The sequence below is a fragment of the Neltuma alba genome, unplaced genomic scaffold (assembly GCF_004799145.2).
Source record: "Neltuma alba isolate B1F8T4 unplaced genomic scaffold, ASM479914v2 tig00011219_pilon, whole genome shotgun sequence".
NCBI lineage: Eukaryota > Viridiplantae > Streptophyta > Magnoliopsida > Fabales > Fabaceae > Neltuma > Neltuma alba.
Window position 1 is genome coordinate 56,859 of NW_021635942.1, and position 11,776 is coordinate 68,634.

The 11,776-nt window shown below is 33.1% G+C and overlaps 2 protein-coding genes across 2 annotated transcripts; both read right to left on the bottom strand.

Annotated features, from left to right (window-relative positions):
• Positions 1 to 234: 234 nt before the first annotated feature.
• Positions 235 to 2,854, bottom strand: LOC114762559 (probable polyol transporter 4). The gene is made up of 2 exons (XM_028952059.1): positions 2,498 to 2,854; positions 235 to 2,032 (listed from the first exon to the last, which is right to left on the bottom strand). Exons 1-2 carry the CDS (start codon positions 2,709 to 2,711, stop codon positions 660 to 662), a joined length of 1,587 nt encoding a protein of 528 aa, XP_028807892.1. The 5' UTR covers positions 2,712 to 2,854; the 3' UTR covers positions 235 to 659.
• Positions 2,855 to 7,964: 5,110 nt separating this feature from the next.
• LOC114762581 (ethylene-responsive transcription factor ERF054-like) lies at positions 7,965 to 9,507 on the bottom strand. The gene is made up of 2 exons (XM_028952086.1): positions 9,437 to 9,507; positions 7,965 to 9,235 (listed from the first exon to the last, which is right to left on the bottom strand). Exon 2 carries the CDS (start codon positions 9,176 to 9,178, stop codon positions 8,240 to 8,242), a length of 939 nt encoding a protein of 312 aa, XP_028807919.1. The 5' UTR covers positions 9,179 to 9,235; positions 9,437 to 9,507; the 3' UTR covers positions 7,965 to 8,239.
• Between the last annotated feature and the right edge of the window lie 2,269 nt (positions 9,508 to 11,776).

The window sequence follows — 11,776 nt, forward strand, 5'->3', positions numbered from 1 at the left end:
GCCAGATTCAGGTTATGATTATAAATATGCAATGTGTAGGTCAAACTGTAAATTTAAAGAAATATACTTTGATGTCACAAAATAGTCACTCAAAGTGATACAAAACGGAAAGTATATTAGAAACTGATATAGCAGATCCAGATTATGGTTGGTGTAAAGCAAGGTCTAAATTTAGACAGAGATAAGCTTTTTTCCGTCAAATGATCACAATGCAGGTACGAAGCAAAAAAGTGTGGCAGAAACCGATATATCAGGAATAATATAAAGAATATCAATTTTCATTTCATCCCTTAATGAAGTACGTACAAATTATTTTGCTATTATATGTCACAGAACATCTCAACAGATCCGCCTAAAGCCAAATACATATACAGCGATTATAGATATATTTGTAGATCAAAGAAATAAAAATGATTGTGCGACTGGGAAAAGTTTGTGTATGCCTAAAGATAGCAGTTTGTTGATCACTTTTCAGGTTTCTTTTTGTCCCTTGTAAACTCAATATTCTCAGTCTGCAGATGATCATCTATCCAGCAAAGTTCTTGCCGGAATTGCGAATGGAAGATGCTTGGATATAACATCTGATGATATCACATCCTCTTTCAAGCCCATCAAAGGGCCATGCCGTGCGTAAAGTTGCAGCTGGGGGGAAAAAAGTATTAATTTGTTGAACCAGTTTTGTTCCGCACAAGCTGTTCAACATCTCCTAGCTCCATTTCATTCCGTTGCCCCTCATATTCCTTCTGAAACAGCAACTCTATCTGCTCCAGTGACTTTCCTTTTGTCTCTGGGACCAACATGTGGACAAAGGCAACAGCAATAGCAGAAATAACAGCAAACAGAAAGAATATTCCGCCAAAACCAATTGCGTTGGCAATAGACAGAAAAGACATAGCTACAATGCCACTGCAGATTCTATTACCCACAGCACCAAGCGCTGATGCTTGAGCACGTACTCTTAGAGGGAAGATCTCAGATGACACGACCCAGCAAACAGGTCCTAATCCAATAGAAAAGAAAGCCACATTCCCACAGACAAAGAGAATTGCCATCACAATCACAAGTGATCCTTTTCCGATGAAAGAAAGACTGACCCCTAAGATGAACAAGCACACTGTCATGCCAATTGTGCTTGTGTAGAGCAAGGGCTTCCTTCCAAGTTTGTCAATAAGAATGATGGCTACCAATATAAAGATGGTCTTTGTTATACCTACAGCAACAGTAGCTGCTAGAAGTTTTGCATTATCCTCAATACCAGCTGCTTTGAAGATTTCAGGACTGTAGTACACGGTTGCATCTATTCCTGATATTTGTTGAAAACATTGAATACCAATCCCGGTAATGAGCATCCGACGAAGGGGAGGAGGAGGAGATAGTAGTTCACGCCACACAGGTTTCTCGTGATCAGAATTAGCAAATTCAGCAGCCTGCTGTATTTCTGCGAGTCTCTCCTCCACTTCTTTCTCATCTTCATTTGTCCTTAACAGCACTTCTCTTGCTTCTTCTATTCGGTTCTTTATCACCAACCACCTTGGTGACTCTGGAATGACAAAGAGAGCAAAGCCGATGAAGACTGAGGGCAGTATTCCCACAGCAAGCATTATCCTCCAATTTATGTGCGGTGAAAGGCCAGCGAACGCATAATTTGACACATAGCCAAGCAAAATTCCAACGTTTATAAAAATCTCAGGGAAGCTAGTCATAGTGCCTCTAGTGACGTTTGGTGATATCTCGGCGATATATATTGGGGATATCATAACTCCAAAACCTATCCCGATACCGGCTAAAAGTCTTCCTACCAGAAGTATTGGAAAGGAAGGAGCTAGAGTCATAATAAGTGCGCCTGTTTGAAAGACAACAGCAGCTAAGGCCATCGTCCATTTTCTGCCAATAATATCAGATGTTCTTCCACCACCCAGACTACCCAGAAGAGAAACAATGCTCAGAATACCAACCAGAAATTCTACTTTCACCTCAGATATCTTCAGATCTTCTTTGATAAATATAATTGCTCCACTCATGACGCCTACATCTGCAGATCAGGAGAAAAAACCAACTCTATCAACATATTATATACATGAAGCCAAACCAGGATCAGAAATAGAGCTTGAAATAAAAATGATGTTTTATGACAATTTCATACACTATTAGGCAAAAGTAGAAGAAAGTCAAAGCCTGGAAACGTTGGATTGAAAATCTCTTTCACACTCTCATTTTCTGCTATCTTGGACAATAAAATTCGCAGATGAATCAGAAGGGTACTTCTTTGCCGCAAATTGTCTTGGCTATGGCGAGGTTTCTATAGGTTGTTTATAAAATATAACCGAATTGGTCTGGATAGGCTACATAACAAAGACATGTGGGGAATAGAAGCTTGATAAAAAAAACATCAAGAAGATGGAATACCGTACTACATGATAAATGGGGCGGCAGCAAGACCCAAATCGAAGAGGTAAAAGGGCAAAATTTGGCAAAGAGAATGATAGCATAATATTACCATAGCCCAGAAGGACATTGTTGAGGGAAGCAAAGACGGCACAGGCAAGAACATAATTCCTGGTACTAGTCCTCCTATCTTGCTGATATTGTTGGTGCAAAACATCGTCGGAGTCCTCATGAAGCTCGGAGTGCATCCTCTTGTACTTGTTCTTTGCACCCAAGGGGATTCCAGAGAGCCCCATTTCGCCGTTCCCATTTTCCTGGAACCCCATGTTGTCGGCTTTGCTCTATCTGATTGTATATGCCCACAGTCTCGTAGTATCCAAAGATGGTGTTCTTAGACTACTACGACATACTATGAAACTGGAAAAAGCTTCGAATGGGATTTTAGATCTGAGGGAAAAGAACGACGCGGAAATGGAAGGACAAGACTAGGCAACAAGAGGGACCTCCCTTTTTGACAAGAAAGCAAGCAAAGGCGACCCCACTGTTCATCCAATATTTTACATTTTTACCAAATAGCTTACGTTACATGTGCCATTGAAGACATCACAAGGATTTGACCTCCTACTTTTCTTAAGCTTAAATGGCGCTTTCCGGGCAACAGCTGCGCTGCGCCTCCTGTGAAAAATATGATTAATTGTTGCTTTCTGGCTTTCCGCGGGAATTAATTTAACAACCAAACATAAATGTTGATTGGCTCCTAAAGAAATGTATTTTAAATAGGTCGGAGGTTGGAACTTCAAACTATATTTTATATTCATTTTATAACGCATCTCCGTTTCCTTCCATTGGTTTAAAGATATTCTTGTACTGTGTTTTGTCTTAACTCCGATCCCAATTGGATAATCAAATGCATTGAAAAGTTGGTCACCTCTGACGTGGAATCTAGAAATATTTAACTATCCTGTGGAAATTGCGATCGCGAAAGGTGAAGGCCTGAAGGTATCCATGAAACGTGGGCTTCGCCGGTATTATTATTTATTATATTATGCTGCTGTTAAATCTTTGCATATTCTATCAAAATTAATTTGATTCTTGAAATTAACATGACTGGATGAATAAGATAGCATTAAAAAGGGTGAATTAATTCAGATGTTACAAATTCGCTTTGATGAGTGCATTCAAAGATAAAAATCTTAAGAGATATATTTTTTAAGAAATAAAATTCTATAATTAGTTTAATATTTAAACGAGGATGGCGATAAATTGAGGATATATCATTAGGAATTCAGATTATGATTATGTTAGATATTTTTAGGAAAACAATATTGTTATCACACCTTAACACACGTGCATTTGCTTAATCTGATCCTAAATATAAGACTCAATTTATTTATCTTTTATATTTATCTATTTTTTACAAAATAGTCCATACAATAGTTGCACATATTAAATATCTATCAAATAGTAATCCTAATCAATATACGCGATTAGCAAAAGTATTTTAGGGAATACAAGATTTATTTATTATAAATAATTAGTTTAATTAATTTTTTTAATCTACTCTAATTAATCAACTACTCTTATACTAAGAATTGGAGGTAGTACTATTTATTTTCCATATGATTAAACAGTGAAACTTCAAATTATAAAGATGATTTGGATAGGATGCAGAAAATGAATTAACCAATTAATGGTAATTGGTAAACCCTTCTTTCTTCGTTCCTTCTTTTTTTTTTTTGGGGGGTTTGGTGTTGTCATGCTTATCTAACCTTGTTGAAATTAAATGTTTAAAAAGAACAATCAAACAAATGAGACCAAGTCTTCGATAACGACACAAACACCAAGTCATCTGTAAATTTAAAATTTAAATTAGGCAAATTATAGGATATTTCTCAAAATCGGCAGAATTAGTTAATTAATGACTGATAATAGATCATTTCATTTTAGTTAATACCTCGTTGTTATTCTCTCCCATTCGAGTCAAAAACAACAAAAAATTATTTTTCTTATTATCGACCAACTAGCGACATTATAAAATTACATTAAAATATAATAATGATTATAAAATTGTATTAACAACTTTGCATCTAAGAAAATTTAATCTTAAGTCACAGAAGCCCGTTATAAGCGGCCATTGATTGAGTTGACTTGAGCATTCAACAGTTGACTTGAGTTTTAAATTATAAATGAAGATAAGTACTTCCCTTTAATACGGTATTATCTCCTGTCTTTAATATAATATCTTATTTGATTTTTATTTTGGTTTTAAATATAAGACCCAAATTCACTTTGTCTCTCATATTTATACTTTTTTTTTAAAAAAATTCTTCTAATAATGATAGTTATACCCAATACACTTAATTAAGAAAGATATTTTAGAAAAGACAATACTTATTCATTACAAATAACTAACTTAACTTATTTCTTGAATCTCCTCAAATTAATCAATTAGCTCTTATAATTAGGACAGAAGGTTATATTAAGATTCCCGCCCACGGCCTACCTTCTGCGACCAATTAATTTATAGAAAACTAAATGAAGTTTGATTATCTTCCGCTCATATTCCGCTCCATGCAACTTCAGATTCCGCAATTTCTAGAATTTTATTTGAAGCCCATAAATTTGGTTTAATGGTTAAAATATAAAATAGTCATAGTTTGCCGTTTGCGAGATTTTTAAGTCCTTTTAATAAATAATATATATGAGGTTAAAAAAACACCCCAATAACACAGGCTTGACGTATTTATGCGTCCTGAAGTAACTACGAGTTTTTATTTTTTATTTTTTAATAATCAATGGCCGTTACCCCCAAAAAAAAAAAAAATCAATGGCCAGATGCAGATTGTGGATTTACTAACTCTTACATTACTTCAAATGGGTCAAAGTTTGGGGGAATCGTAACATTCATCCAAATGTTCACAGTCAACTGTTAGAAAAACATATTCCAAATTTAAAAAAATGACGTATTCAAGTTTGAAAATAAATAACATTTTTTTAATAATTTATGCCTTAGGCACCCGACGTAAATCTGTTTCATTCAACGCGAAAATTTATGGAATTTTCGCCCCCAGCAATACGGTAAAATTTTTAATAGGGGATTTTTTTAATTTTTCTTAAATATATTCATTGTAAAATTCATACATACACCATGTACTTTTAATTAGGACATGCGAAACCAAACCTCATCAAATTAAATTAAATAAAACCTGGTCTTTTAATTTTTTTTTTCTTCAGTTTGGTTTGATTAATCAGTTGAACTATTCTAGACTATTCAGTTCACTAACTATAAACAACCTAATATCCAAACCCTTCATGATGTGATGTTCCTTTAAAAAAGGAAAAAAAAACTAATAGCTAACACTTCAATCAAACAAACAAAAAACTTGGATAAAAAACACAATGGATGTTTCATGTAGGATGAGTTAATGACATTGTTGCTTAAGCATTTACTTTAAATTTTATCTAAGTTGATGAATATATTTATTTTATATCCATGTGAAAGTAGATATGAAGTTAATTGTTGGCCCAAAAAAATGAACTTAATTAAGATAAAGTCAGCTATCAACATCTCTTTAATGATTCTTAAAAAATTATTTAAAAGTCAACAAAGTAAGGCCCATTTGAGCCCAACGCAGCCATCTAAGCCTCCCGAATCAGACACTAACAGCTCCATCGGGATTTTATTTTTATATTATAAAAATATAAAATCTTATATTTAAGGCCGGAAATAATATACTCCTCCGGTCCTAATTATAAGACCCAATTGACTTATTTGAGGAGATTAAGGAAGTAAGTTAAGTTGGTTATTTATAATAAATAAGTGTTGTTATTCCTAAAATATCCTTGCTAATTAAGTATATTGGCTAAAACTATCATTATTAGAAGGATTATCTTGAAAAAAAATGCATAAATATAAAAGAGAAAATGGATTGGGTCTTATAATTAGGACCAAATAAAAAGTCAAATTGGGTCTTATAATAAGGACCGGAGGAGTAATATAGTTCTCTTCTATTTTCTTCAATTATATTTTGGTAATTTACTTTTAATTTTTTTCATAGCTCATAAATTCATTATTTTTTATAAAGAGTATGAACCCCTTGATTAAAAAAAAAAAAAGTACTAAGAAAAACGTTTGGTATTATTTGGGTTATAAAGCTCCAGCCAGTTATTTGATTTTCAGTATTTCCCATCCTTATCCTTCCTTCGGATTGGACATACTTAATTTTAAATTCTCAACATTAACGACTTTTTACCGTATTGATATAACTTACCGAAAAAATATTGACATAATTTACACTTTGAATCTTTGAATTTGACAGTGAAAACTTGAGTCACTTTTCTTTTTTGCCAAATCATTATTACGGTCCTAATATAAGACCCCGTTTAACTTTTATATTGATCCTAAATATAAGACCCAAATCTATTTTGTCTCTCATATTTACTCAATTTTTTTCAAGATAGTCCCTCTAATAATTATAATTTTAGCTAATATACTTGATTAATAAAGATATTTTAGAAAAAAAAACCTATTTATTACAAATACCTACCTAAACTTCTTTTTTAATTTTCTCAAATTAGTCAACTAGTTCTTATAATTAAGACTGGAGATAGTATTATTTAGTGTCTACAAATAATATTGAGAATTAGATGATTTGATATTCATTTCATTTCAATATTAATAATAAAACTGCAACGAAATTACATAATTAGACATCAAAATCATCCAACAAACCATTTAATAGTGATACTTACTGAAAATATCACCTTTATAATAGAAGATGAAATTGTGCCCCCAAAAACATAAAAGAAGTTGGCAATGTTTTGTTGTCTCGGACTGGGTTACTGCTGAAATGAAATCCAACTTTTCAGCCCTTCGCTGGGCCTCTGACAAAGCCCAGAAAAACTGCCTTAACCGCACAAAGCCGGGTACTTTACTTATAAAATGTAAATAATCTCTACATCCCGGATATAAAATTTAATTAAAAATATAAATTGATCTTAATCATAAGACGCTACATTTTACCCCAAATAATATATAGTAATTAAAATATTAAGAATTTTTTATATTAAATGATAGTTTTAATATGCATGACTAATATGAGTATTTTAAAGAAGCTATCATTCATTTATTATAAATAATTATTTTTTTAATATCTGTCAATTAGTTATATAATTATTATATTAAGAAATCAAATTAATATAAATAAAGTGATTAGATTCTTTTATATATATAATTTTTTCATGGTGGTCAATTTCAAACTTTATATAATACGTAATATATATATGTATATATAAAAATTAGTTGTTATTTTTCGTCTGTCTGTTAAATTTACGGAGGAAAACTATATCTAAACAATTCAGATATGAGAAAATATACGTTGAAAATTTTAAAAGTCACAGTTATGCTTAACAATGCAAGTTATCATCAAACTTTATATGATATTTATATAATCATTATCATTAATATATTTTCAAAAAAAATATAAAATTTTAAATTGCTATAGATTTTTTAGTATATAGTGTTATTAACTTTAAATCTCTGACCAAAAAAAAACTTTAAATCAATATGCCAATGGAACCGAAAAAAACAGAGCTTTATGGAGAGGGAAGTCACAAAAGCATCTCCTTCTGCCATGTTCATGCTCCAAACTACAAGCTACTACCTAACATCCTCATAAGGCTCATGTAGCTTGATATCTCTCGTGTCTTCTGAGTTCTGAGAGGCCTGGAAATAAATAACATGTCGTCTTATCACCTACAGAAACTTGAGCTGTATCTTAGTATGTAGCTCAGACAAGATGCAGGATTTTGATGCTGAGAATAAGGTCTCAATTTTTAAATGGAAACATCAATCTTAATCCCTGCAGGAGAAAGGTTTCATGAGACAAGCAGAGGAGGAAGCGGAGGCATAATCTGGTCCTGTCTTGTCTTCTTGTCTCTCAGCATTATTAGCATCATCGAAGTCTTGCTGGTTTGGATTCACAAAAGGAAACTGTGACTGAAACAGAAGATGGTTGGTGCTGTCTAAATCATCCCACACAGCGCTCTCGGGTCCCCAGCCTTGTGGAATCGTGTTGTACCAAGCCTCCATGTCTCCCAAACCCACTTTCTCTGCCTCTGAAAGACCTCCCTCTGCTGTATTACCTCTAGCAGTTTCCTGAACCTCGTGATTCTCTTCTGGTTCAGGCTGCTTTGAGGACGAGGAGGAAGAAGCAGTTGAATGGGGAGCTTTATTGAGAAAGAGATCGGGGAAATTGAGCCTAGCATTCTCTCCTCTGAGCTTAAAGGCCTCACGATCATAAGCCAAAGCAGCATCTTCTGCAGTGTCAAATGTGCCTAACCAGAGGCGATTTCTACTGTTAGGAAGACGAATCTCAGCCACCCATTTGCCCCAGTGGCGTTGCCTCACTCCCCTGTATAGCTTAGTAGTGTGCAATGGCCGAAGAGGCGTCTGCCGCCGCTGATGATGATCACGTTCTGGGTCTGATCCTAAAAACGGTGGGCATGCGAAAGACTTCAAGGGCTGATAAGTTGTGGCTGTAGATTGGTAGGGAGACTCATCAAGGGCAAAGGGAAACGTGATACTTGAAGAAGACGATGAAGGAGGTGGAGGCAGAGTGAGAGAAACAGAGGGATGGCATAGGATTTGACGCTCAGGGCTACAGATTCTTTTGAGAGGCCTATCTGACTTGTGAGCTTCATCATAAACTGACTTCCATGCTTGCCTCTGAAAGCTCGAGTCTCGAATTTCTCCCATTTGAGTACCATCAACACCATTGGTGAATCTATCCATCTCAGAAACAGAGACTTTTTGGGTGTTGTACGCAGAGAAAAGAGATGGATGAAGAAGCTGATCAAAATGAACAGAAATACAAGAGTCTAAAACTCTGAGGATCCTGATTCAGTGTAGTCAAGCTAACAAGGAAAATTTAAAAGGAAAAAAAACAGAGAATTTTGAAGTCTGGGTTTTGAACTTTTGATTTAGAGAGTTAATCCAATCAAATCAAAATCAAAAGTGAGAAAAAAAGAAAAAGAAAAAGAATGGGATTACCAAAACTCAAAATCTCGGCTTTGGACCGAACCATCTTCAATCTCAAGCAAAACATGAAGAATGGAGAGATTTCTTGCGGGGGACACAGAGTACGGGGCAGAGAGGTTTATATAGGAATGATATGGAAAGAATCGAAAGGGAACAAGGATCTGCATTAGTACAAGGTTCAAGTTGTGACCACGTCATTATTTCAGACAGCCACTAAAATTTCACAGAATTTAAGTCTTTAAAATCGTTCTTTTCCCCCTCAAAAGGTATGTGAATGCGGGTGTACTAGGTTTTATGACCTCGTACGTCGCCCTTAAAAGATGGATTACATTTGAATGCTTCTATAATTGGGTGAATAAAATTATACTTGTGACTTGTGAGAAGTGATGGCGTGCTCTGTCTCAGTCCAAAATATGCAATAATTAAATTATTACAGTAACGCCGTATTCTTAGTATTAATTAAATTCCTTTCTCCACCATCATTCCATCACTTTGAGTAGTCAGAATTTACTTAATTAACAACAACATGTGACCAAGAGCTAAAAGAAGCTCACTAAGCATCTTATTAATGACATGATTTGCATTACATGGAGCATATTCACGTACAAAAAGTTACCGACGATCCTGTTTGCCTATACGTAAATGGAAATTTCGAAAACTTTGATGAAAGATTAATAACCAAAGGAGCCAGGTTCCATCAATTCCCAAGTTTCACTTTCGGTGAGTACAGTAGGATGTGCGATCCTCCTTGTTAAGTCGGTGAAAATAGGTCCAAGTCGGTGGCCTATTTTCAACCATAGCGGCAGTACAAAGATTTCATCATAACTATCATGTGTTTTTAAGAATAAAAAACGATTTTAAGTGAGTTAGCGAATAATTAATTATATTCATATTTTTGGCCATCCGAATAATTAATTAATAATTCATAGATAGGGCGTTAAGACTTATGCTAGCTAACTAATATAATAATAAAGTCAGAAAAATGAGCCAAACTCATCAGGCCGGCTCATTTAAGCCTGAAAATTATGAAAGTTGGGTTTAAAAATTTTCTCTTTAAATGGAAAACAAGCCTTATAGGGCCGAGGGTTTAAACTGGCCGATCCATTTAAACTCTTTTATAATTTTTTTGCTTTTTAAAATTTTTTTGTGTAATTACAATATTATTAATTTTTTATATTGTTAATGATAATTCAAATATTTAGTTATTATTATCATTTTAAAATTAAATTTCACAGAATGGTTTGATTTATTTAGTTTTAGACAATAATTTGTCTAATTAAATTTTTAAAAGATATGTTAATTTGGACTTTAATAATGATTTGATTTATATTATATGCGTTGATATTTTTAAACTATATATATTTGATAAAAGAGTATTTTTATACTACCTCTGGTCCTAATTATAAAAGCTAGTTGACTAATTTGAGGGGGTTAAGAAAAGAAGTTAAGTTAGTTTTTCGTAATAAATGTGTATTGTCTTTCCTAAAATATCTTTACTAATCAAGTATATTGGCCAAAACTATTATTGTTAGAAGGATTACCATAGAAAAGAATAAATAAATATGAGAGATAAAGTGGATTGAAATCTTATAATTAGGACCAAAATAAAAGTCAAACAAGGTTTTATATTAAGGACCTGAGATAGTACTTATATAACTTCTGATTCTATAATTTGAATTAGAAATTTATGAGTTTCAACAATAATGTTTCTCAAACTAAAGTAAAATAATAGTTAGACTGCAAAATTTAAAAGTGAAATTCTTATAAAGAAAAAAAACTTGATATTTTTGTTACGAAATAAAAGCAGAATTATAAAGAAGAGTAATTGATTATAGTGATGATGAAGTTTCAAAAAATTAATAATAGTATTTGTTTATTGCACATTTACACTACAGATGAAACTTTTGAATGTTGTTATCTTATTAATGAATATTTTAGATGTTATTGGATATTAATAGATATTTATATATGATGATATTTTGTATTTGTGACTTAATTTTATTTATATTTATGTTTTATATCAATAATTTTATTGGTTTATGTTCTTTCTTTTTTTTTTTAACAAAAATGTGAAAAATTTGGAAAATAATATTTTTTCTTAAATGGGCCGAAAGCTTGCCAACCGACCATGAGCCCGTTAGCTTAAGGGTTAGGCCTAACACATTGAGATATTTTTAAAATTTTCGTCCTGTAAGACTAACCCTTTTAAGCCTGCCAACCCTACAGGGCCGGCCCGTATTCCCACCTCTATATAATAAGTGAAGTTATTATTATTTATTATATCGAGTTGTTCAATCACATATAGTCATGTGTTTTATTTTTGTGTGTGTGAATTTATAATTATGTGACATT

What these genes read in the sequence shown, in the direction of transcription:
- LOC114762559 (XM_028952059.1), bottom strand. Translation starts at nt 2,711, where the DNA reads ATGGGGTTCCAGGAAAATGGGAACGGCGAAATGGGGCTCTCTGGAATC. An exon ending in CAATGTCCTTCTGGGCTATG is followed by an intron (nt 2,033 to 2,497) that starts GTAATATTATGC and finishes CCTGATCTGCAG; the next exon opens with ATGTAGGCGTCATGAGTGGA.
- LOC114762581 (XM_028952086.1), bottom strand. Translation starts at nt 9,178, where the DNA reads ATGGATAGATTCACCAATGGTGTTGATGGTACTCAAATGGGAGAAATT.